At 37.8% G+C, this 26,795-nt stretch overlaps 5 protein-coding genes and 1 long non-coding RNA gene across 7 annotated transcripts in view; 3 read left to right on the forward strand and 3 right to left on the reverse strand.

Moving 5' to 3' along the window:
* The window catches only part of LOC6647296 (verprolin), a 98,201-nt gene that overhangs the window by 24,030 nt on the left and 47,376 nt on the right, over positions 1-26,795 (reverse strand). The gene's annotated exons all lie outside the window — the stretch shown is intronic.
* Positions 1,997-4,441, reverse strand: LOC6647295 (neurochondrin homolog). Its single transcript, XM_002069491.4, has one exon. The coding sequence runs from the start codon at positions 4,214-4,216 to the stop codon at positions 2,045-2,047; it is 2,172 nt and encodes a 723-aa protein (XP_002069527.1). The 5' UTR covers positions 4,217-4,441; the 3' UTR covers positions 1,997-2,044.
* Positions 16,933-17,745, forward strand: LOC124459688. Its single transcript, XR_006953723.1, has 2 exons — positions 16,933-17,033; positions 17,112-17,745. It is a non-coding gene; the product is annotated as an uncharacterized LOC124459688 (long non-coding RNA).
* On the forward strand, positions 18,335-19,105 carry LOC26529966. The gene has a single exon (XM_015177516.3). The coding sequence runs from the start codon at positions 18,465-18,467 to the stop codon at positions 19,041-19,043; it is 579 nt and encodes a 192-aa protein (XP_015033002.3). The 5' UTR covers positions 18,335-18,464; the 3' UTR covers positions 19,044-19,105.
* On the reverse strand, positions 20,624-22,436 carry LOC6647294 (stomatin-like protein 3). The gene is made up of 5 exons (XM_023178854.2): positions 22,178-22,436; positions 21,966-22,116; positions 21,546-21,908; positions 21,327-21,492; positions 20,624-21,271 (listed from the first exon to the last, which is right to left on the reverse strand). The coding sequence occupies exons 1-5, from the start codon at positions 22,356-22,358 to the stop codon at positions 20,645-20,647; spliced, it is 1,488 nt and encodes a 495-aa protein (XP_023034622.2). The 5' UTR covers positions 22,359-22,436; the 3' UTR covers positions 20,624-20,644.
* On the forward strand, positions 23,963-26,438 carry LOC6647240. Its single transcript, XM_002069489.3, has one exon. It carries the CDS (start codon positions 24,054-24,056, stop codon positions 26,292-26,294), a length of 2,241 nt encoding a protein of 746 aa, XP_002069525.2. The 5' UTR covers positions 23,963-24,053; the 3' UTR covers positions 26,295-26,438.

The following is a 26,795-nucleotide window of genomic DNA, read 5'->3' on the forward strand; positions in this document are numbered from 1 at the left end:
AAAAAACGTTGAAAACTTTTTCTTAAGACATAAATGAATGATTAATATTAATTTATTTAAGCCAAGCTCTTGCATGTATAGCCATGTTATCTAGAGACCTCGTGCATAGGGTTTTCTCACAGTGTAAGATCAACCACACACAGTGAATAGCAGCAACATCATCAGTGTTAAATGTTGGCAAGGATTCATTTTTCTTGCTTCATCTCTAGCGTGTTTTTTGCTTCCCCTTTCCCCTTTGTTTTCATTTCATTAAGGCAAGGAGATTGTCAGAAAGTGCTACTAATTGCAATCAGGATAACTTCAACTTGTTGCTTCAGTAAAAGGATTGACGAGTTGACTGGCCAAATGAAGGGCTCATTTCATTAAGTGCATGTTTGGGTTCGGGTGGCTTTCGTTGTTCTTTTCCGTTTTGCCAACGTATAAATCGATAAATTAATTGCTATTAAGCTAAGGAAAAATGGCTTAAACGGTTGAAGGAACATATTTACTGAAGCTGAAATATAAAATAAAAAACCATAGGTAAAACAAAGTCAAAGATGTAGGTTTTTTTTTTTTATTTATTTGTGTGTATTCATGTATGTATGTGTGTGTACATACATTTTCTCTAGCCTTTAGGCACAACAAATACAAACATCAACAAGCATGCCAAGGGCCTTTTTTATTACCTTTGTCAAATGCACAAATAGCCCACAATCCATTCACCCATCCCTTTTCCATATCCTCGCATTCCCCATTCCTTTGACATTTACACACCAAACAGCAAAACTCCCAATCGACCCCCTTCCAAACAATCCGCAATCCCCTCTCAACAGACCAATTTCAACGACAAAACACAACAAACGGCTCAGGCAAATTTACACATTTTCGTAGACCAAAGCAGCAAAAAGGGTTGCTAACAAAAAAGATATTCAAATATCCAAAAAGGTATACGATAAAATATTATATCGTAATAAAAAACATCCACAAGAGAACTGTCAGGCCCGAGGAATGGAGTGTTGGCGAGTGAAAAGGACCGAATGTGCCGAAATGAGTGGGTTGGCAAAAAACGATGTTATCTGGCGATTTTGTGATACCTTTCTTCTTATGTATCTACTTGTATGTATATGCATGCATGTGTCTTGTCTTATTGTCTAGCCAGTGGAATATGTATTTCAGATTTATTACAGATTTATGCACGACTTGTGCTTTTATCACAAAATATTGTAGATTAAACATATATCTGTATCCAAAGCAGGTGTTCACTCATTTCCTTAACAAGGTTTTTAATTGAAATTGAATACAAGATCACTGACTGAATTTAACAAGTCAATACATATGTATATATCAATAACTGTCAATTAAATGTCTTAATTATAATTTTACATTTTGTTTTAATTATGTTATTTTGAAAAACATTCTTTCAACAAAAAGAGAAAAAGAATCTGCAATAAAAAAATAAATAAAAATATCTTCTCAGATATTGCACATTGAAAATCTTATAATTCTCGAAAATTAAGAAAGCAATCGTAAACTGTTTTCAATTTGGAGATTTCACATCGTTTTTTTCCATTACATTGGGTATTTTTATTTTTATATAATCCATATCTATATCCAATTAACCAAAATAAATAACAACAATATTTGTCATTAACAATTGGTCATCGTTCGCGTCATCATCCGGTTCTTTGTTTCATATTCTTCATTTCTCTGTGAGCCAAAAGTAAATGTGACGTGTTTTTTCTTCGTTTTTGGTTTGCTCTCTTTGCTTTCGTTTTCAACTAATAGTAATCCCACTGGCCAAATATATATATATGTATAAGCAAAATATATACATAGGTACTTATATATATTTGTAGCAAGAAATGAATGGACTGTCAGCAACTGGCAATGTAGAAAATTTGTATTTCCGTTTTGTGTTTTTTGTTTTTTCCATCGAAATTTTATTATTTTTCTTTTCTGTTAAAATAGTTTAAAAAATATAAAATTGCATACAAAACATATTTTCGCATTTTTGACTTTAATTTATATTTGTATATTGAGTTTTGGTTTATTGTTTATTTAATATTTAGTCACCGAAAAGCTTCTTGCCCAGATCCATCATTCTGTGGTTGCGGCAAACACGCAAAGCATCGGCTTTCTTAAGAACAGCCACCACATCGGCATTGACATCGACCAGTTGAGAGAGGAAATCCTCGTACGCAGACTTTACATTGGGTGGCAAAGTACCGATTTTCACTTTTTTAAGGGTCTTCACAATGCCCTCAGCCCAGCCAGACTCCAGGGCGAATTCCGAGAGCCAAGGTACTAGGGGGAGGACGCCGCACATTGTCTGCATGCCAAGGAACCACAGCTCAGACAAGTCGGACCAATAGCCCTTGTAGGCAATGGACACCACCAAAGCGGTGGGATCGTTGCTCTCATCAATGTTGTAGGCATCCCAGAGGAAACGGATGGTGGCCTGAATGTAACGGCAAATGGAGAAATCATTTTGCTTAACCTTCTTCGATTGCTGTTTGAGAAGAAGAAGACCCAGCACAGCCAGATTGCCATGAATCACCAGGTTATCGGGAGTGTCCTTCAATTCGGGAAGGTTTTCCACAACAAATTTGAGAAGATTGGCAAACAGAGGAGAATCCTCAGCTCGCTTGGGCTCCAGCACAGTGAAATTCATAAGAATGTTGCACAGGGACACAATGGCACCACGCGCTTCCTTCATTTCGGCCTGTTGCTCTGGGGTGGGCACTGGATCTGGCTCATTCATGCGCTTCAAACGCTCCGCCCTTGGAATTGGTGGACGTTTCCAGTGGGCAATGGAGAAATACAGCTCCAAAGACTCCAACAAGACCTCATCTTGTTTGTGGGTAAATAGCACGCGACGTGCCTCCTCCTCTACAGCAAAATGACACAGAGCGGGCAGCATAATCCGTAGAACGTCAATTGGCTGCTCGCCATCCTTGGGACCCGAACGCCAAGTTTTCAGATCATGGAAGCTCTCATTTGCTATCTTGAGCATGAAGGGCAACAGTTTATAGATGGCCGGACGCATGGCTGTCGTTTCCTGCTGCAGCCAGGCGGACAGTATCCTGACAATTGCGAAAATGAAATTCTTATCCCTGGGATTGCTGCTCTCTCGAATTTTGTCCTGGCTTACACGATTCAGAACATTTAAAACCTGATTGAAGGCTCCCTTCAGAGCTGTGTAGGTGGTTTGCTTCTCTTTGGGCTCGAGATCGAGCTGATCGGTAGCCATATACTCAATGCACTGCTCTAAGATGACAAAGCAGCAGGTCAGCAGGTCGGCCTGCTTAAAAGTGGTTTCCAATTTCTTCTCATCCATCTGCATGCGCACCTCAATGGCAGCCAGTTGGAGAAGCATCAGGAAGAACTGTTTCTGCTCGTCCATGAAAGCCCACTGAATGCCCAATACCTGCAAGGTTGTGGCTATCAAATGTAGAGCTGGGTCACGCTGCTTAGGTCCGATTTTGGCCTTCAAAATGTCACCGCAGCCCTTGAATAGGGATTCTGGCCAAATTTGGCCCTCCAGTGAGTTAACAACAATTTCTTTTTTGCAGGTGATCAATATGTCGGACAAAATCTTGCACAATTCGTATTTTCTATCCGTATGATCGGTTTCCATATCCAATGCGATACGCTGAATTAAAGCATGGAAAGCTGTGGGATCTTCTGGCCATGAGACTATGCCAAACTTATTCACCAAAAGCACAATCAGATGAAGAGCCTCGTCTGTTTGGAAACTCTGGGCCGAATAGATCTGAGACATCTTCGGTATGGCACCAGTGGCCAAAAGAGCTTGCTGTCCCGGTTCATGGCTGGCAATGCTCTTCAAGCAACTATACGCCTCGCTCACCACTATCAAATTATCCTCATAGTCCTCATCGTCGGCCTGCTCAACAATCTCCAACAGTGTGGGGATGGCATCAATGATATCCTTGTGAGTGGCCAATTCTTCCTCTTGACAGAAGCAAGTCAAAATTGACAGGGCCACACTTTTGTACACCAAAGGCGGACAATCGCTTGGCAAATCTTTCGATACAAGCAGTTTCTTTAGAAAAGGAAATCCAATCGCCTCGAACAGCAACTTCTTGCCGGCCTTGTCACAATCCTTGCCCTTCACCAGCTTCGTGACCATGAACAATGCAGCAAATTTTTCCGTATCGCTGCGCGTGCCCTTCAACAGGCTGGCGCACTTGCGCACGGGTTCGGGAACATCCGCCATTGCACTGGATTTAGACAAGCGGACAGCACAAGCGAAATCAGAATCGAAATAAAAATCACAATCGAATGAGTATGTATCAGCCTATCTATAAATAAACTTTCACACTTTCACTTGGCTACAGTTTTCAGTATTCCCGTTGGCGTTTGGCCGGCACGTTATATGTGATTTCCTTGCGATTTTTTCTTTCTCGATGGGGCCTCCTCGCTCGACAACGCGCTCTCTTGCACTGATCGATCCATCTGGCGTTCCGTTTTCTCACAGACAATTCTCGATTTTCCAAAGACCACCACCAACATGATGAAAAAGCAAAATAGACGCTTGCAGCTGTTGCCGTATGGGAGATTTTAAAAAAACACAATCCTACACATATTTTATTTATAAACATTTGGAAATACTCTTCGAAATGAATGGGGTATATGGAAAATGAAAAAAAAGAAGCAAAAGACAAAAGAAGTTATAGCTTCAAAGTTTATGTCTACTCTTTTCTTGTCTTTTTAGGTAAATAATACATTAAACATAATTTCTGAGGGCAATAAGTTGGTCTTGCCTTTGGAATATCAAACTTTAAGTAAGAACTTAGTGAGAAACCAAATGTTTTACTTTCTAAAGAGTATGTTGTGTTAGTTAACAAATCAATTTGTTATTTCCCAAGATATGTAAACGCTTTTTTGAAACATTCTGAATTCGGGCGAATGATGGCATCACTTTAGGTATACTCAATGCACTTTCTCTTGCTCTCTTCCTGTCACATTGGCTTTCTCTCTCGCCCATCTCTCAGTATTTTCATCATCATTGTGTACATCATGTACATCAGTTTTACTTTTTGTGTTTTTGCTCTCAACTTTTCCATATTGACAATGCTCAGAGAGTGGCCATTTGTGTATAATTAGAACATGATTTTTCGTTTTTCTAACATTTTTCTCTACATGTGTTTACGTTGAAGTCGACTGTGAGAAAAATGCCAGTGCCGGCTGCATTTGTTCCAGAACTTGTTCCATCTATAGGTGTTGCATCCTCTATTTGTAGACTTTTCGCTCTCTATCTATATATGTATGTATGTATATGTAAACATACATAGGCATATGTGCATATGAAATATGTGAGAGTGTATACTTCTATATTTATAGACGAAACAAGCCGCACCAAAGTCCACATATACATATATATATGTATGTATACATTATATATATACAAATATAAAAATTTTAACTGAGCACAAGAGTATACCTATGTACATACACACATATATGCCTCTGTATCTGAAATATATGTGTGAAACTGATTTGCATTTTTAATATAAATATGCTTTTTGCTTTCAGTAAATTGCAGCGGGGTCAACGAATGCATTGTACATAATTTTTGTGCATTGCACATTCTATCCATATCAATTTATTTTGTTGTTAAATTACATATGAACAATTTAATTTGATTTGCATAGCAAATTACAAGCAAACTTTTGATCCAAGTTCGTATTTGATAAAGAATTGATTTTAGAGTACTTATATATATTAGTATTCTATTTTTTATATAACCAGCTGTTTCTTTCAAATGAATAAACAAGACACAAGTTTTGAAAACAATTAATTATGCTTTTCTTTTCTTTTTTTTTGGCATACAAATAGAAATGTTGAATATTCATTTAATGAGCCATGCAATTTGTCACATTCTAAAAATTAGAAACCACAAAAATAAATAACGTCTAAATGAAATTATAAATGCAATTAGAATTGTTAATCTAGTCACATAAGTGAACCATGAAGCTCCTTTATATAGGTATATATTACCTTCTGACTTTTAGCCGCATAATATAACGATTGGATCAGGCTGATCTCTATCTTTATTTACTATAGATTTTTATAACTCAAAGTATTTTTTTTTAATTACAATAAAATGCTCAACACGTTACCTTATTCCTTTAAAGAAATAGCATAATGCATACAATAAAAACTTAAATGCTACAAGTTTCCTATGCTAAGCCGTAGGTATAAAGATTTATCACAAAAATTTCGAATTTCATTTGAATATTTGACCAGAGCCCCCAAAAATTAACATAATTTAATTTGGTCTATATTTCGTATGCAAATTTTGTCGTTGGCATAAAAATATTTATATGTGTACGTTACCATTCCGTTTTCACTGCCATTGGAATAATGTATGAAATTCGCGTATTATGCACCCGCACTTTGAACAAACTATAACAATTTGGCAACCCGGCTTGTGTGTTTGTTTACTGGTTATTGTTTGTGTTTGTTATTATGCAGCATATATCCAATACGTTAGCTATTGGATACCTGTCTATATGGGATGCTGATGCCTGGTTTTGGCCGCGTGGTCATGGTTCTTCATTGTGGTCATTTGACCGTTGTAGTAGCAGCCTAATTGTGTTGTTAGCATTTACAATAATTGGGTTATTACAAAATTGATTAATTTTTATATCCCCCTTCCCCCACCTGCATCTTTATTATGTTCTATGCAAATCCTCTCCCAATTTGCTACTCCAATTATAGTGGAAATATGCTGGATAATATTGAAACATGAGGCTTGTTTTATTGGAAATACTTATTAAACCTTTACTGTCGGCTTGTGGAAATAATTTAATTAAACCACATAGTAACAAGAAACTTTGAGATTTTAAGAAGTATTTCAGCAACAAGAAATATTAAATTTACCTCACAGTCCTCCTATTATTTTGCTTGTATCCATTGATCGTCTAAATTACTAAAACAGATTTCACTTTACACTTAGCTGGACATGAGTATTTAGACAGAGTAATAAAAACAATTAAGTTTTGCATATCACAGTCCTTTCACGGTTTTGATCTGTATTAAATCTAGTTAACATAGTTGAAACCTTTCAGTTTTCATCTGAAAAAGCTTACAATTAGTATAAATCTTTCCACTGCTCAGTAAAGATGATTAAATTGTGAATTTGGTTCTGTATAAGTGCAATCCTGAAGTACACTGAGGGATTAAGTTGTAAGATATCAGAACTTTTATATATGTATGTATATTATGAAGTAGAAGTGTATTATTGTAAACTAGAGTTTAGACCTTTTTTTGGTCATTGACCAGTTTATAAGTTGGACTGCGTTTTTCTTTTAAAAAGTCTTTAAAAAAAGAGATGGGCTAACTAAATATTTATGTTAATTATACAACAAACATATGACAATCCTTGGAGTTTTATACGCTGTGCCCTCACAGTGCATACTAAAGAACAGCAAAATTGAAATAAATCGTTTGGGCACTCGATTTTCTTCTCTGAAGTGACATAAGTAAAAAAAAAATAGGAAAAAGAGAAAACATGAAAAACTCTTATCACTAATCATAAGAAAGTCAGGCCAACAAGAATTTGCTGATACAAGGGTAATATTGAGCCATGGTATAGAATCCCAACTGACCTAAATTTTGTAGTGGGGGCAACCCAGTTAAAGTTGGTCGTCGTCTGGCACTCTTGTGCTTCCGATTCCTTTTCCGTTTCCGACTTAACGCCCCGCTTTCAACATTCTATTGTGTATTGTGCGAACTTTTTTGTTGTTGTTCTTGTTGCCTGGTTTGGGGTTGGGCTTTCGAAATATTTTGACAAATGATTTTGTTTAGATTTTCCATTTCATCGATTGTCAGTGTTGACCTCATCGTTGGCCAAAGTTAACAATGGGCAGTGACTTTCAAAGAGCATGATGATGATGATAAAGTGATAATTATCATCAACCATTGATTTACCCAGATTTACTCATATTGAAACGAATATTGAATGCTTTTATCCTACACCAAGTTGTTGAAAAACTTTCCTTAGGTTTGGCATTCAATTTGTCGCTTTTTTTCTCAATTTGTCAGGCATATTTTCAATTTGTTTTGCTTAAGAATTCAAAATCATTGGTGTTAACCTCGTTTTAATCCTTTTTCACGGCCAATACTCATTAAAATATTAAGACATATTAATAGATGTAGAAAGTATTTCCACTGCTGATGTCAGCAGAAAAAAAAATTATAACTACGTTTCATATTTCAACATTTCGTCTGCTCCCAAGGCTCAGGTTTGCCTCAACTTTTAAATCAACTCTGGCAAATATTCATCCACGTGCCACAGTTGTTGCCTGTTCAACAGTTGTTTTTGTTCATTCTGCTCTTGGTTGTCGATTGGTTGGTCATTCAACGTTGTGGCACGTGTCAAATTAAATGCAAAGCGAACTCAAACTCAACTTGCCCGAAAATCAAAAGCAAAAAGGAAATTAAATTTCAAAGGGCAAGCATTCATATATCTTTGAACTCAACTGATTTCCTGAAAAGTGATGCAGAATACTTGGAAATCTGCGAATACTTCGGGATGCAAACATTGTCCATATCACACAGCACAATATCCTAGTCTTTTCGAAAGACGATTTTTAACTATATAAGAGAATAGAATAATAGATCTCTGTGTTATATACAAGGAGTTACTTGTTAATTAATTACAATTCACTTCACTGTTTATTGAACAAAACTGCGCATAAGTCTTTAAATTGAGTTATTTGTTTTTGATATCAAAGGACATTTTGTCATTAGACTTATTTGAATAAATCTGTTAAAAATGATCGAGATAAACTTGAAGATTTTAAATTGCCTTTGCAAGCCACGGGAAATCAGTCCACAGCTGTGGGGCCATTGGATGGATGAAAAGAGATGGCCAACAATGAGAATCGGACCCTGAATCTGTGTGGCCATGGCCAATATATATGTAGGTCTACAGCCCACCAATACGAGCCTCAATCAATTAAACGATACAATGCATACATATACAAGTTTATACATATATACCAACAACAACAACAACAACAAACGAGCATCAAATATTTGTGGGTCTGGGCCAAAGTTAAGATGTGGAAAATTCCCCGGAAAAGCTGCCGACCCATTAAAAGTAAACGCTGTGGAAAATGAACGAACATGATGGCATTGAACATGATTGTGTTTTGCAATAAAGACAAACAAATGAAATAATTTCCAAGCCAAACAATAAGACATAAATTTATATATACATATATATATATATGTATGTATGTATGTATGTATAAATGCGAACGGAAGGATGCGAACCAGGAAGGCATAGACAACAACAAGAGAGGGTCCCAAAAAATTACGCATACGCACAGTTGTGCGGCCATAATTCATGACACACGGCGGTGGGCTCTCTGGCAAGCCCGATGAAGACATCGGGCAACGTAAATTGGTTTAAGCTGGCATCAGCCTGTGGACCCAACTTTGACCCATTGCCCAGGCACGCAAAATAGGCGGGTGCAGAGGTTGGTAAGTGGGCCGAGATAGGCTGAGGAGCCAGGCAGGGACTAAGCAAACAACAAGTCCTCGTCCTGGCCAAATTACGTAAATTTTTGAGGCTCAGCAATAACAGGATTCCTTCGTTGCCTCCATTCTTCATCCCCCCAAACTGAGGAGCATAGTTCCTCCTCTCATCGTTGCCTCTTGTTTGGGCACTGCCTTCTTAGATATAAATCATTTAAATTAACAACTTTTGGTTTATTAACAGAATTTATTGGCAGCCGCTTTGTGCGGCATCAGCTCCTGTTGAGGTGCGAGCCACAAGGCAGAGACACGTTTCACCATTCCGCATCGCCATCCCATACGCAGGTCGCAGACGGTCGCTTGGTCGCCGTTTGGCTCGATGATTTGTTATTTGTTAGTGAAATGATAATAGCAACAAATGAGCTTTTATTGTTCCAACACTGTTGAGGGCCTTAAAGCCGACCAACTTCTCCGTCTTTGTCGTCGTCGTCGTCGGCGTCATCGTCATTGGGTTTACGATTCGATATAAATTCATGAAGGATAAGCCATTCAAAATGTGGGATTTGCATAATTTGCCTGTTGTCTCTCTAAGAACAATGCCTACACAATTACAAAACTTGTTCAGCTCACCGCTACCACGCCTCTGGAACAAAAAAGAATATATTCATTCGGTGAAACTGAGTGTGAAAGGCGCTAATGCAAAAGTTGTTCTATTCAGGTCTTGGCAAATATTTGCTGGGCCAATGGAAAAGACAGACAACCCAAGATTAGATAAAAGACTACAATTAACCAAAGTGCAGAGTACTAGTTAGAAGTTAAACTAATAAAATTTGTCTCATTAAAAACGAAAGTCAAAAATTTTATATAAAGAAGGTTTATAAGGATTTGTTATGTAAAAAGTGTTGAATCGCGTTTAAAGGATAAAACTTTGGTTAAAAACACAACATGGTAAAAAGTAGTTTACGAAAAGAATCTTTAAATGGTGCCAATTCAATTGAAACAAAGCAAAGATTTCACATTTAAATTTAATCAAAAGGTTTCTATAGCCAATTAAGGTGCCTCATAAAGGAAAAATACCAACAAAAAGAAAGGAAAGGACCTGTCAATTTGATTCAGGGATGTGTAATATTTGAGTTTGCAGAGCGAGTGAGCCAAATGAACGCGAGTGTATGCGAGAATTATGCAATAAATATTGCGGGTAAAAAGCCACTTGGCGAGTATATAAAACAAAAATAAAATTGCAAACAGGCAAAAAGTAAACCAATTTACACAAAATAAGGCACAGACAAAAAAAAAAGGTTCTATACCCACCAAACAAAATTACATGATGTGAATACGGTTATTTTCTTTAGGCCTCACTCTCCTGGGTGGGTAGGTGCAAAATTTCCATTGGCCGCAATGAGATTTGCTTTTGATTCTTCGCACGCGATTTGACATTGATGTGAACTGATTCTCAGAGATTGGATTACAGCGTAAGGATATGTAGAAATATACAATTTTGGAATGAAAATCTATACCGAAGCGAAAGAGTTGCTTTGGTCCTTTTAAACTGATTACAAGCCAATGCTTCTGGAGGCAATCAATGAACCAAATTTATTGCTTCAACCTTGACCTGGTCGATGTTCTTTAAGTATCTCAGGGATATTCGTGACTCATCAGAAGATGATGACGCCGCCGCAGACGCGGCAGCCACTAGCAAACGCCACCTTTTTGTCTGTTCACTTCACAAATCAGTAAATTTACGAGCTGAATTGCAAATTCGGCTCTTGCCAAATCTTTGAGAGTTTGCATATGAAACAGCAATTTTTATATTCTTAGATATATCTGTACATTCTACAATGTATGTACATACATATAATATATGGAAGGTTAAGAGCTGAACCTGCAAAGATTGCCGTTTGGCCAACTTTTGTCGTTGACTTTCGCTTTTAAAATGTACATACATACATACATCCATACATAATTTCCCCTGCCATAACCGACAATGTGTAGAACTTGGATCAAGTCTCATTCTTTTTTCAATGTCAAGTTGCCAACTGAGAAGTGTCGTTCAACCATTCACGCAAACAGAGCTGACTCTTATTATCAGCCAAGTTTTTTATTTTGCATAATTCATAATTTTTGTATAAAGCAAGAGGAAATGCAAAGCACTAACAACGCAACAGCCACTACATAGAATAAGTGAACACTACTTTGTGACTCTACTTGTCAAATGGCAGCTGTAAACTTATGTTTTATATTCATTTATGCCAAAAGCATAAGGCAACAGCTTGAAACAGGCGGCACAAGAAAACCGGATGGATCAAAACATGTAATAAGTTTCCACTCAGATAGAAGTTTGACAAATCGCAGATACTCGTCCTTGAATGTTGCAATATGGATACAAGGATTACGTATGAATCTAGTTTACATAACGTACCATGTCAGAAGTTAAATAAACTAAATAAAGTTTTTTCTTTTTCTAGCAAAAAGGATATTGCTTAAAGTTCTTCACAATCCTATGGAATAAAGATTTTAATTATTAAATTTCTATTTAAGACGGTAACAGTATTTAAAGAGTTATGCCTAGCAAATGCATTCCTGAAAGAAATTGAATAGAAGCTTTAAAGGAAATTCTGAACTATATACGAACGTAGTCCTTTTTTTTATAAACATATTAAATCCATGTAATCTATATTAAATATTTCATGATAAATAAATCAAACTTCATGTAGGATGTCCTTTGGCAAGTAAACGATTTTCAATTAGACCACTTTCTATTTAGGCCATTTAACATCCAATCTGCTTTTGGCTGTAAATTTAAATATTGTGCCACATTTAGTAAAAAACAGAACCATGTTGACCTTATAGCTAAGATTGTTATCAATTTAGACATGTAAGGACTTTTAGTACAAAAAAGCTTTATATCTTTACGTAAAGTTTACGGTTTGTTAAGCTCTTAGCCAAATATATTGTTTATAAGAATCTTGTTTCGCAACCAAAAAAGTTGCTCAAGAACTTTGCCATAAAAATTTGTGTGTATAGGACAAATAAAATTTGAAAAAGCTTTTAAGATTATAATTAATTAATTATTATAACAGTTTTGAATTGTATTTTTTGTGTCTAAATGGAAATAAAAACTAGAGGGCCGGGTTTAATTTGGCTTAGGCTGAATGCGAAGCATATAGCATGACATTTCATCGTCTGTTTATATGACAACTTTATAGTATACATAGTTATCCGATTTTGATGAAATTGCGCATTGCTCCATCATAAAATAGTAAACTATGCTATATGCTACGAGTTTTAGGAATGGATAAAAGGTCTGAGAGTCACAGAATTTTTGCGAATTTTTATGAAGTTAATAAATAATGTTTTAAAACAAAATTGACTCCTAGTTTGATAGCTCTAGCTCTAGCGTAGCACGACTGACATGGCTAGATCGACTGGGCTGATAATGCTGATCATGGATATATACTCCTATATATCTAGAAACTTAAAAGCTTTCTTCAGCAAATTTGTTTTTATTTTGGAACACTTTTAAACTTGCCTTTAGGTTGTTTCTTTCCAACATTTTGATAATAACACGAATTTTTTGTAAGCAATCTCCTTACCTATAAATCGACCAACTAAATTCCACATACATTTTAAAACAACTTCTTAGCTACAACGGTTAAGGGTACTTGGCATAAATAAAAATTAAAAGACGGGAGGGCTCCCGATAAGAATAATGGTCTTTGGTAAGCGTCTCAGATGTCTGCGGCAAATATAAGTAACTATATGAATTATTTAACCAACAGCGATGAAGATTTTCCGGCAATTGCTGTCATGGCCTCCATTGCCCATCGACTTCTCTGGCTGTCTCTCACCTTTTCCTTCCTCCCCTAGGATACACTTGGCCATATGCAGTCGATAAATTGAAACGGTAAACGATGGTGAAACAGGCACCGACTCAACTGATAAATAAAAGTGCAATAAAGAAATGGCAGACATAAACAACAACGGCAAGAACAAAGCAGAAGAGGATACCAACAGGAGCAGCAGCCCTCGAAAGCGAAGGCGAGGAGAGCGTATAAAAATGCACTGCAGACATTAAGGCGAATCCCACTTAATAATCAACAGCATATTGTCGATGCCAAGAGGAGTGCTTCCATCCTTTCCATCTCTTTAGATGTGGTGAGGGCATGGGCGGGATGAAAAAAAAGACCGTTACGTTGTTAATTCTTGCAACGTTCGACGTTTCAATCTGCTGCTACTAGCTAAATGCTTAATGTTGATTGCTCCTTCACATGTGTCTCTCTTTTTTATCCTCTGTTCCACCTCCTTTCGATGATTACGGCGCCTTGTTATAAAATGGACTAACAAGTCCCGAAGAACCGTGTTATGACCTCTGTCTCCACAGGACCCCATGGCCAGTTAATGAAAACAAGCTGGCTGTGACGAAATTAAGCCAAAAACTTATTTCCCTTTTTCCATACTGCAGGCTTCAGGGATACTAGAGTTAATGTTGCCAAATTTGCATTTCATGCGGCTCTGCGTCGTCGTCGCCATCACCATCGTTGCCATTCGTTGCCGTCGTCGCCATCATCATAGTCACGGCCATATTGTCAAGTCACGTACCCAATTTTCAGCAGCGAAAAGTCAATACACTCCAACACAGGCGACGGTAAAAAAAAAGTAGGAAAATATCAAAAAAGAAAATAGGAAAAGACCAAAGGGAGTAGCACTTTGGTTGCCAGGCAACATCTTGGTCTTCAATACTCACAGTGTAAATGCCACTGGATAGTTGACAAATATAAAAACGTCCAGGGAAAGAAAAACTGAAGCAATTCTTCACTTAAGTTAATGAAATCATTTGATATGTTGCAGTTCCCGTTTAACATTTTATTAATTAATATTATGCAACTGCAAAAATATGTTGAATTTAGTTGTTACGGTTTCAATTAAATTGACAGGTTTAAGTTATTTTGGCATAAAATCAAAATAATGAAAGGAAGGACAAGTGTTGCGTCTCCAAAGGATCATTAATTTTTTGTGTATTCTAGACTTTAGACTCGAACAATTACTTTTGAAAGATGAAAGTGATTGCAATTTTATTGAGCATCTATTGCAGATATCAATTTGTATATGTTAAAAAGTATATAAAAACATTAAACCGTAATATGAATTCAGTACAAATATCTTTTTCTGTATACGTTTTGCTTTGCTTGCCAATATCAAACTAAATTTATATGTCTACACACACAGATGTAGCGACTTATATAATTGTGTTCACCACTTTACTAATTAAATGAGAGTAGAGCATTGCAATGCACACCTCAAGCCTGTTTATAAGTACCTCACACTCACACCCACACTCACACCCACACTCACAGACAAATAGACTGTCCATGAATAGCAGTGACAAGCAATACAAGGACGAAGCCTTCGGCTGAGCTTTAGTTCATGAAGTGGGCAGATCTATTCCACTCTGTTTTCAACTTGCCTCCGGCTATTGCTACTACCATTCTTAGGTCCGTTAATCGCATTCATTTTGAAGCGTATTTTGTGCCAAGAAGAAGTCCTTGTGTCAACACAATCCAAAGTCAGTTTCAAATTAAAAGGCCATGTAATATGCGAGACAGTCAACTGGCTACTTGACTTGTGACTTTCTCCTGGGTAGGCTGTTTGTTGCTTGCTTAGCCCCTCTACTATTTGGCATCTGTCAATTCGACCTGCAAGCCCAAGCTTGCCTTCTTCATGGTCTTCTTCGGGTATCGCCAAAGGCCTCTTTATCTCCCTCCCGCTCAGTTGGGCAAATTGCCATGGCCTGACGTCAGCAACATTTGGAGTTTTTTTCCCCTTTCTGTTTTTGTTTTTACAAAATTGAAAGTAATTAAAAAAGTTCCATACGTTAGGTGGTAAGATTTCGTCTTGAGCAAAAATACCATGTAATTGAAAAAGGGCTAAGAACATGCCAAGTCAATGTAAACAAGGCTAGGCCAAAAACTTTGGAGGCGTTTCCAAAAAAAAAAAGAAGAAATTAGCAGCTAAGTTAAAGATTTCCATATTGTAGTGACATATGGTTAACATTTTACCCCCATTTAATCCATCTCATTCAATACAATTTGAGTTTACATCAAAAGCAAACGTGATTGGGTAATTATGTATTTCTATGGATAACCAATTCTTACAAATTCGCCATACTTAGCCCATGAAATTAAGAAATCTTTCATAGTTATTATTTGTTCTTTTCATTTTGAAAATTTAAAATACTGGGTTGCGAATCGGTTAACATAACTACGATACTTGGGAACAAACATGCGCAGTGGAAAAACCGACGCATGAGGAGTATTTGCCACCGCTTCAGTGGAGCAAGCAACAGTTTGCCTTTAAAAACCAAAACATGCCAAGAGCCAGAAGTATGGAAAAAGGCAATGGAATACGCCCGAAAAGAAATGAAAGTAAAAGCCATGAGACATGAAATGAACCAAACCACGTTGGGTTACATCATCCACATCCGGACAGCGATTGCCGGAGAGAAGGATTGAACGAGGCCAATTGAAGTTCGATGATTTCATGTGGTTTTCTGTGACCAATCGAAGATGTCGTCCACTTTGAGGTGGCAATAATTTGTTTGCTAAATTAAAGTGACTTTAATTTTTGGCTGAATGTTTGCTTTAAGGAAAAAGAATTTAAATGTAAATTGTCTTCTTCTAATGTCGCAGCGATAAGATAAAAAACCGTCACGAAAAGGTTAAAACAAAGAAACTTTTGCTGAAATAAAAATGCTCCCACCATGCCACATTGAAAAGTTCTGTTGCACTTTTGTATAAAATTCTTGGTTTTTTTCTTTGGTTTTGGCTCCTGTGGCCGCTAAAGTTTTTATTTGGTTCTGTTCTTTCATCGTTTTTTTTTTTGCTTCTTGCTTGGTTTGTGACTTTTTGTCGTTTTGTGGCATCAGAGAATCCTTCACCCTTCAACTCGATGAGGTTTCAAAACTTTTACACTCCTCATATACATACATACATACCCATCGAGAGAGAAAGGAACATGTGTAAATTCTGAGGAGTCGCCGCCGCTGCCACTGCCACTGCCGTTGGGCAAACTTTGTGTCTGTCTGGCAGTCTATGTCGAGGTCTGAGGTGCCGACCTAACTCAACCTCGGTCCCGGTCTCTTTCTGTCTGTCAAAGTTTTTAATGTTTGCCTGCCTAATTTGCTGTGAAAGCTGATTTTGCACATCATCAAAAAGATTGTTGAACCTGATGAAACTCTATCCATTGTGACGTGTGTGTGTGTGTGTGGGAAACTCTTAGTTATTAACTATGATTTAATAGTTTAATTATTAACCATGACCTGACCTATTAGTAGCTTAAGCGTTTACCAAATAGGTGATTGATTCGGAATATTAACGACAATTCTATTAATTAAATTGACATTTCATATTCGTTATTTAACTGTCATGAACTGGCAGATAAATGTAATTCAAACTGAAATTTAAATCAACATTCAATCAAATTTCACATTTATATCTGATTTGCGATTTGAATTGCAATTTGTGAGCCGTTGAATTATTTATAACAAGGTTTGTTTAAAAATCATCATCGAATTAGTGAACTCTTGTTTATTTCTGTTTATGTACGGCTTTAACTGACCTCAGCAGCATGAGCAGCAGGAGGATCATTAATAAATAACGAAGCAACCAGAAGGCAAAGATTATTATTAATATTTTCCATACACTTGGCGCATTTTGTTTGAGTTCGTGAATACTGGAGTCGGAGAGTCAGTGAGTCTCAATTCTCTTCACTAACAATGGCAACTGTTGGGGCATAAAGCATAAAAATAAATCAAGACCAAGGGAATAAAAATCAAGCCTCAACATGCAGGTCACATCCTTGTCAGGCAACGGCAACGGCAACGTCGAACGGACAGGGACACGGGGCTGAAAGGACGACGTACCACATCACACATGCGAGGGAGTCCAGTTTAAGGCCAGTTGGAGTACAAGCCTGAGACCGAGTTAAACAAAGAGCCATCTGGGCTACGAGTTTATGGTTGAACTAAAAATCCGGAAAGAAGAATGCATGAAGGAATAGACCGCTGGACGAGGGAAAAGACGATTGCAGGCTCGCTTAGCCCTGGACCATGCAAACAATGCCATTGAGGGCCATGCCCGGCTTAATGAGTATAAGCCACAAAATCAACGAGTTAAATCGTGTAAAGAATAAAGCTCCAAGCATTCAATGCTGTCAATACACAGAGAGAAATAAATAGTATTATAATTAAGTAAAAAAGAATATAAAGTACAATTTCCTACAGGTTTTGCATTCATTTGTGACCTTGTGATATATATTTTACATTTCCGATTTCTTTGTTGTGCGAAATTTACACCTTTTTCCCTCAGTGTAGCTGAGCTGCTCCCACAGCTCATTCCCTCCCATTACTCGCTTTGTTTCACATTCACTTGCTGCACATTTATCAAATTCTAATATGCTGTTCTTGGTGGCTCTACTGCGTGCTTCCCACAAACCAAACCGCCAGCTGTCGACCCTAAATGTACGTTCATTCCACTAGCTATTGGCCTGGTTATAAATGTTGCCGCCCAAAACTATGCGTCGGTCCTTGCTTCATCATCAGCCTCTGATTCCTTAGCTGGCCACAGAGCGTTCACTTGAAACTTTAAGTTTTATTCATTGAATTGCATTGGAATGTGAATATGCTTAGAAACTATGTGTGTCAATTACACAATCATCAAAATGAATTATTAAATTCCATGCAAATATTTAGAACTTGTCAATACTATTTAATAGAAATGCAAACTCGAATTCATATTAATTGAAATATGCAACAAACGAGCTTGAATACTCTTTGTGAGTTTGTGAATCTCTCAGTGTGCTCGAGCGAACATTCAAAGCATTGAACTAAAAATATGTTTGATTCGAAATTAATTAACGTAAAGTCTGTATTCTCATGTCAGTATTCTTATGAATGGTGAAGAGAATTTGGGAAAGAAAATATGTCTGAAGAGCGTTTTAAACTGATGACAACTCATGATTGTTTGCGACTAAAGCGCGAGTTGGATGTAAATGAGGATGAAGATGAGGACATTCGACTTAGATCTATGTTCTTCGCACTCATTGTAGTGTTTGTCTTCTTTATAATAGGCTTGGGAATCTGGTTAATCTCCAGCAGCTGCATTATGAAGAAAACTCCCAGAAAAAGACGTAAAAATAAGCAAAGAAAGAGAAAACCAGGAGGAGAGGAAATAGATCAAACTGGAAGATGTGGACGCACGCATCTCTTCGGTTATAGACCCTACTCTTATCCCAGATACAAAGCGGGAGCCTCAAATAAAACCTTTGGCAATTTAAATATACCCTCCAAACTATGGAAGACCTATCAAATAGGAGTGCCATTGCAAAACTTAAATTTACCAGCAATAAAATCAAAAACCAACAATGAAATTTCCCCATCTGAGGAAACTCAATCACAGGAAAGCAGTCTAACATCCTTAATTTTGAATAATGAAAACACTAAGAAACCTGGCCATGGAATTCAATGGGCCAATTGGCTGAAGCGCAATCACAATAACTGAAAATGTGCAGTAATTGCATAGTAAATATATATTCATATTAATAAAGCATATAAAGCATATTAGTTTCAGTTCTAAATTGATCTCTTAAGAGGAAGGGTATAAAAGATAAATCTGGAATACCAATACGCACAACTAAGTATACTCCAATAAGTCAATATCCAATTATTTATGTGCAATTAATCCTTATACACACCAAAAAGAAAGAAAAATTATTACTTTGCATCATTCTATTGCCTGGAAGCTAGTCAATAAAATATTGATATCTGATTGACTGCAAAAGAGTAAAAACAATAGCATCAAAAATTGAGCAAAAATGAATAGAAGAGTTCAGCCAAAAATAAAGACTACAAATTCAAAATCTGTCGTAGTTGTGCTCAATCGTGGAGAAGATTTATGAAATGTGTTTCGACCCATTTTATTTTTGTTTTTTCTTTCAAATTTTCATTTTCCCTTATGCTTTTTCTTTTTTGGTGAGTTATTTTTTTCTTTCACAGTTTTTGTAGGGTTTTGCACAGTTTTTTACGCTTTCTTTGTGAGCCAACAAACAGTCAAACAACTGCAGCGGCCAACAAAAACAAATAAATATTCTCCATGGGACTCACACTGGTCTAAAGTGGTCTGTTCAATTGCAGAAATTAGCATAAAAGTAAGAACAAAAATAAGTAACTGAAATAAACATTCGACTCATCAATAAAAAAATCGTTTTAAGAATTTAGTTTAGGCCATTGAAGTTACTTTATCCACTAGAATTGAACCACTGTTTCTTCATATTAAAAATTGCCATTTGCTACAGCTTTAGAGCTGTGGCTATAGATATAGCTGAAAGGGTCACCGAAGCCCTCGACTCGGATTCCAATTTCTGAATCACATACATACAAACGAGTATCTCGTCTGCCCTTGGCTCCTGGCCTGGCATCGTATCAACATTTGCCTATAAATAGTCGAATCCTCACACTCGTTTTGGGCCTTAATCGCTGACGATACGGGAAAACGTATATGATATTTGTTTTCGTGTTTCGTTGTTGTTTATCGGTTTCGAGTTCAAGCAATTGGCCATAAAAAAAGAAATCAATTGCATTTAATTTGAAATTGAAACAAAAATTGTTAGGTAAAATTGCGTTTTTATATATTTATGTTATGTCTAAATGATTGTTCAAATTATGGCCAGTAGAAATAAATTTATGAGATATTTTTTGTAAAACAAATTTATTTTAGTGGCTTCGACATGCCGCGACGGCGATACACAAACCATGCAATCCGGTGTCCCAGTGTCCCGATCTCCTGGTCTCCCGCTATCCCGGTGTCCCGGCTGAGGCACTTAAATCACAACGAAATTGAAAACTTTTGCTGGTTTGTTTGTTGGTTTGTTTGTTTGCACTTTTAATTCATTGGCCGCTGCAGCTGCCGCCGCAGTTGGTCCCTTGTTGCCGGCTGACTTTGATTTATTTGTTGCGGCGTTTCCGATACGATGCCCGAAATGGAATTAAAAGTTTTAACAGTTTTAACAGTTGCTTTAAAATGAAAATTATTGCAATTGACAAATTGATTTTCTTTTATTGTCAATTACTGACATAAAGCCCTTTCCATATTTTGACAGCACGTCATCGTAAATCAAGAACCACAAATGCAAATTGCAAATAAAACGATTTTACTGATACATATGGAAAGCATAATATTTGATAGCTGGCTTGATCAAAAAAAAAAAAATCACCCGGCTTAGTTTCATCTCTTGGAGGGTTCTCAGCTCGCGGATTGTCATTCGAATTGCTCGAATGGGAATCGTTAGATCTTACGACCTGCAAACGACTTCCAATCTCCGAGCGTTCTGGATTCAGCGGCATTGGATCTATAAAGGTTCTGTTTCTTCGGGATCGTCTTGGCGTTGGCTGACGACTGGTGTTACTCGCACTTTCAGATTCCAAAGATGTGTTTGCATTTTTAGGTGGGTCAGGATCAGTTTTACTGTCGATATCATCGTTCGTCTCAGAAGTATCGGCATCTGGAACTTCGAGCTTAAAGCTAATCCTCCGCTGTGGATTTGGGATAGAAAAGCAGCTTGTAAATGTTATTGGCCTATCGTCAATGCCACTGTCATTGCCGTCATCTGGCTTCTTCGACTTGCCGATCGATTTTACTTCGAATGGTGTCATTATGTCCATTGGGACCGGATAGATTATATGGCACTGGCGCTCTGAGGCGATCGATGTTAGAATTTGCAAATGCCTCAACTAGAGAAAACCAAATAAGAAATATCAAAAACCTATACAACGTTCAAGATCTTGCCTGCAATGTAATTTTATTCTCAGCCATGACATCAGAGGCATCCTTAAGAGCCTGCGACGCCTTTAGTTCACCCTCAGCCGATATTATTTTGGCTCGAGCTTCTCTATGAGCCTCAGCCTCGCTGGCCAAGGATCTCTGCAAGCTTTCTGGCAGACGAATATCCTTTCTGCAAACGAATTCACATACTTAATATTAGAAAAGTATTAAAAACAAACTCACAATTCAACCCTTTCCACTCTCACACCCCATCTCTCAGTTATGCCATCCACTGCATAGCGAATCTCTCGCGACAGAGCTTCCCTAGAGATGAGCAATTGAATCAGAGATTTCGATCCCACTATATTCCTAAGAGTCGTTTGGGCTATCATCATGGTGGCCTCATACACATTGGCCACTTGGATGACGGCATCCATCGGACTGTAGATGCAGTAGTAGAGCACGGCATCCACGCGAATCGTCACCGAATCCTTGGTAAGGATATCCTGAGATGACACCACTTCGCAAATGGTTCGCATATCCACAGTCATCCAAGTGTCGATGCAGGGAAGAACCCAGGAAATACCAGGACCTCGTATACCCTTTCTGCAATGCATTTAGAAGACGTTTAGCAATTCAAGTCGAGCAGAATGTAAGGGCCACCTGACTCGTCCCAGACGAAAGACTACCAATCGGTCGTGTTCCTTCACTACCGCAATACACAAGAAAAAAGCAATGGGAAAGAATATTATGGCCAGGGTAATGGAACCAAAGTACAGAATTTTCTCAAAAATCGTGTTCTCTTCGTCTTCAGCTAAAGAAAAACATCTTTTGAATACCGTTACGACTCTTTTTTTTCTTTTGATGATTCTTACTGGTTTTACTAATACTTTTGGGTTTTCGAAGGCAATGAAGTAGAGGAATCCCTCTCGCCGATGATGCGCGCTTAGCATCTGAATTTGGCGGTCCCTCCAGCTTAGGGGACATATCTAGAGGTGGTTGACCGCTTTCTGTCGCCTTCATCGGCTTAGAATCTTTGTCTTTTTCTCTTCTCATAACTTGAAATTTTAAAGAGAATCTTCAATTTATAGAAATGATTTTTGAAAACATTTGCAGAGAAAATGATATATGAACATTTAAATAAAGAGAAATAGATTTTATACACCCTGAACTTTAGTCCTGCTTTGTTTAAGTTATTTTTAGGTAACGGTAAATAAAAAAGTATTTGTAGTTTAAGAATCATTAAAAAAGGCGTCATCAGTGAATAATTAAAAGAAGCTGTCACTGAATTTTTTCAAACTTAATTCTTTCAAGAGGTATAGAAAATTTTAACCATTTGCATGGTAGATATTGTTTTAACTTTAGAAGTAACTGAAAACTTGGAAAATTTATTCGCAATTGCGTTTTCCACAATATCGCCAAATGAGAAACTTTTTTTTTTTACTAAAAAAAATATTACCAAATAAATGCAAAATGGTCAAAAATTGCCCGAGTGGCCTGGGCCCAGTCACAAAAAGAATAATATAATATACTATACATATATAGAGAAGAGTGGGGGGAAATAAAGGGGAAACAAAACTTTATCACAGCTTGCTGACAAAAGTTCACAGGCAAAGAACTAAAACTTTTGTTTTCTCGCCTCCATTTGGATTTTTTTATAGAGCGACAAACAAATGGCAACTGGCCAGTGAACTAAAGGCACGGGCCATCCAGAGTCGAGCAGATGGGAGAGGGATGAAAGGATGGCTTGGAAGGCTGGGGGCATAATAACTTCGAAATGACTTTTGTTGCTTCCTTTTGTGATGCACTGTGTGGCAGTAGTCAGTCGGCAAGCAGTTGGGAACTTTTTACTCCGTGACCACATGTGCTGGCCGAACTGAACTGAAATGATAATAAAAAAACAAACAAAATAGAAAAATGAAAGAAAAAAACTTTTCCTTCTCTCAGACTGAGATTCATGCCATCGTCGAGATGCCATCATAAAGTAATTTATGTGATTTGGTTCCATCCTTTTTCCTCTTCTCTTCCTCTATTGCCCTCACCCTCTCTATCCTTCCTATAGCAACAAAATTTTTATCTGATTGCAAATGTGCAGCAGAATCTGCCACTGTGGTAGCATATGGTCTCGGGGTCTCGGTCCCTAGATCTTTGGCTTCTTCGTTGTCCACAGCCTTGTGACAGCCAATTATCCTGGCGCGTCACATGTCGAGCATATAGAAAATTACTCTATTATATTCTTGCACTGTTGATGGGTGGGGTGGATAAAGTTATTAGTCCCCAAGGATGGACCAAAACACGAAGAGAGCAAATGAATGTCCGTTGGTGGCAGACTAATCTGTCATTGTCCACTGTATTCAGAGTGCTCGTAATGGGACAGAAGCAGTGTATCCTATTATTTTGTGAGGCATCGTACGAGTAATAATTGAGAATAATTGACAAGTGCACCGAAAGTTAGGGAAAAGAGAGACCTGTTGATTGCCATGTGAATGATTGTTGTGGAGAAGGATTATTGAAAATAAAACAGAGAAGAAAATAGTTTTGCATTGAGGATTTTCGAATGAAAATATCAGATATAAATTTTATAAAAAGTTGGCCCTGACTAGTAACTGACACATTTGAATTTCCACCTCCTTCGAGATAACCAAATCATGTTTAGTTTTTGAGTAGATTTTAAGAGCAATATACAAAATACAAAAATAATAGAAAAGAAAATACTTTTAGCCAAATTTCAAGTTTTACACAAATTAACCGATGGCAGCCGCAAAAAAAGATTCAAGCCCCAAAAGGAATTCCGAAGACATTCTTCATGATTTCCGTAAATCGCATGATGTGGCCTTATGGTATCGACAGCTCTCAATGAGTCAAATCGATGCCTTATCGGGCCTAACCAATGCTCTGCGAGATGATGGGGAACAGGGCAGCACATACAGAGTGCATACTTGCCTCGTCCAGTTGGGCATTACTCCATTGATTAACCAAATGTCGCTCAAGAAATTAATTAACATGAGCCGCGGCAGCGATTTGGCTTTTTTATATTTCCTCTGGGAAGGCTTCTATAAGTGCAACCGCACTGAATACACATATAATGAACAGGTTTTGATGTCCAGCGTGATGCATTTGGATCTGGATATGACATTGTATGAGCTCGATCGCATATTGCCGGCAGGACATCTAAGTCATAAAAGTCAGGCACGCTTGGACAAAAAGAAGAGACTTATGCTAAGACAGACTGAAACACGGCCTCCAGTCAAACGCCATGGTGTCAAGACTAATACTTTGCCCTATTTCTGGAAACATCCCAGACCTAAACAAATTCGTACAACCAAGCTGAGCAAAAAAAATGATATTTCCGTAAACTTTCCTTTTTGGCGTTGCGGCGAGAAGCCCAACTATAAGTTCAATAGTGCGCATCCCTGGTTTGCCTCCTACCCGCTTAGCCCAATGAAGGGTGAGATTTATCGTATGCTAACTACCCTTTTGCAGGACTGGCATAGGAACTGCGGCATGCATCAAATAACAGACTCTGATAAGAAAAGGCTTTGTACTACTCATCGAGAAGCTTTGAAGCAGGAGCAATTGATCAGGGATGAGCTGACAGTCAAGGCCCACAAAAATTTCCTCGAATTGATTGACGTCACCGCCAGGGAGAATAGGGAACGAAAGAAACGAATTATCGATCAATTGAATAAAGATGTCGAGGAATACACTCAACGTTGGGAGAAATTGAAAGTAATGCAATATACCGATGCGATGTTAGTGAAGGATTGTAAACTTTGTGAATATTCCATGGTGAAGACAGAGGCCCAGGACAGTAAATTTAAGTGCCTTATTGGAATGGACGATTATGATCCCATTGCCCACCTGAAGATTAAAGCAACGTCCCCTGTGAGTGAGATTAAAAATATCGAAGCACAAAGTAGATGTAAAGGTGGTCAAGAAAAACGATGTGATGATTTGTCTCGCGCTGATGATGCAGCCAAAGCTGACTGCCCAGTATATCTGCTTGGTTCTGTGAAGAAGACTTCGACAAGACCGAGATGTGTAAAATTTTGCAAATCATTGGAACCTGCCGATCAAGTAACTCAACTTTCGACGTCCAGCAGATACTTTCGATCGCAGCAATTACATCAGCCGTATGTATTCAATTATCACCAAACGTTTCATCAGTGCTGCGCACCATTGGAACCCATTCAAGTTATACATCGCCAGGCGTTGAGTTCTCTTAAGGCTCCATCAGAACCAGCACTATCATCCACAGAAGGCGGTTGCACTTGCAGGGAACCAAATGAATGCACTCGTGCCAGTGTCGTCGAGGCGATTGTACAGTGTGCCGAGGCCATGTGGCAAAATGCAGTAAAAACCTTCGACAAAGCTTGCACCATTTCACTGGAGCAACCCATCACCTATAAAAAAGATACTAACGATGTCCAACTAACGTACAATCGTACCTACTACGATGCCAACGATGAAAATCTTATGGAAACAATGCTGCGCGATGGCATGGCCATACTGCGTAAGGATCCGCGCTTTGTCTTCGCCGGTTTTCCTGATTCACACAAGATCATAATGCTGCTTGAGTGGATAAAACGACGCTATGGCAAAACCTATTCGCAAGCAGAAATCGAGGCCACCATGAAATATGCCGGACTTGCCTTTAGGGCGGTTAGAAAACTGCAACGGGCCCCGCCATCTGTAAATTTAAAGCCATACCAGAGCCAAAAAACGACCTATGTCAATCGTGGCAAAATTGATAAAATGGCCAACGAGTTGAAAACTTCATATAATCGTGCTCTCAATGAAAAACTGATGCATCACACTGCCTTCTGCTGGTCCTTCATGGGCGCCCAGTTTTGGAAGGGGGGCTACGGCATTAACAACTTTTATGCCTACTTGCCGGCTAGAAACGATGATGTATTGCGAGTGCGACCCTGGAACGGTCAAAAACGAAATATGATTGATGCTCGTCGAGCAAGAGAAATGCGAGCTGCGTAATTAAAAGAAAAAAAAAACGAAATTATTAAATTTTTAAATTTAATTGCGGTATTACGTATGAATTATAATTCAAAATACTTTTGTGTTTCTTTGGATTTAAACTTAATTATTATGTAAATAAAGTTCGTGTAAAAGTGTCTAAAACGAGCATCTTGTTTTATCTAAAAGGTTGATAGACAAATCACCCCAAAGTTAAATTTGTTTTAGTCAGTGTCAAGTGATGCTTTTACTTTGAGTCGCTGAAGTAAATAATTGAGATTAGTTCAGTTATTTGCATAAACAAATGAAACTATGAACTATTCATATACATATATATTGGCATAAAAGTCAAATTTAATTAATGAAGCAGCATACAAATGCTCTTGTTATGGGTGTTAGATGGTAATGGAGTCTCCTTCCTTTGGGTGGGCACAAAAATTCATTGAAATTATCAAGCGTGAAATGAGCAGCTGTCACTGGAGCACAAAGGAAACATGGACAGAGACAGAGACAGTGAGACGG

The sequence above is a fragment of the Drosophila willistoni genome, chromosome 3R, assembly GCF_018902025.1.
Source record: "Drosophila willistoni isolate 14030-0811.24 chromosome 3R, UCI_dwil_1.1, whole genome shotgun sequence".
Classification (NCBI taxonomy): Eukaryota; Metazoa; Arthropoda; class Insecta; order Diptera; family Drosophilidae; genus Drosophila; species Drosophila willistoni.

Coding starts and splice junctions, on each gene's coding strand:
- LOC6647295 (XM_002069491.4), bottom strand. CDS start 4,216: ATGGCGGATGTTCCCGAACCCGTGCGCAAGTGCGCCAGCCTGTTGAAG.
- LOC26529966 (XM_015177516.3), top strand. CDS start 18,465: ATGTCTGAAGAGCGTTTTAAACTGATGACAACTCATGATTGTTTGCGA.
- LOC6647294 (XM_023178854.2), bottom strand. CDS start 22,358: ATGAGAAGAGAAAAAGACAAAGATTCTAAGCCGATGAAGGCGACAGAA. Junction 22,117..22,177: donor CAAAAGTATTAGTAAAACCA/GTAAGAATCATC, acceptor GTTTTTCTTTAG/CTGAAGACGAAGAGAACACG. Junction 21,909..21,965: donor TTTCGTCTGGGACGAGTCAG/GTGGCCCTTACA, acceptor AATGCATTGCAG/AAAGGGTATACGAGGTCCTG.
- LOC6647240 (XM_002069489.3), top strand. CDS start 24,054: ATGGCAGCCGCAAAAAAAGATTCAAGCCCCAAAAGGAATTCCGAAGAC.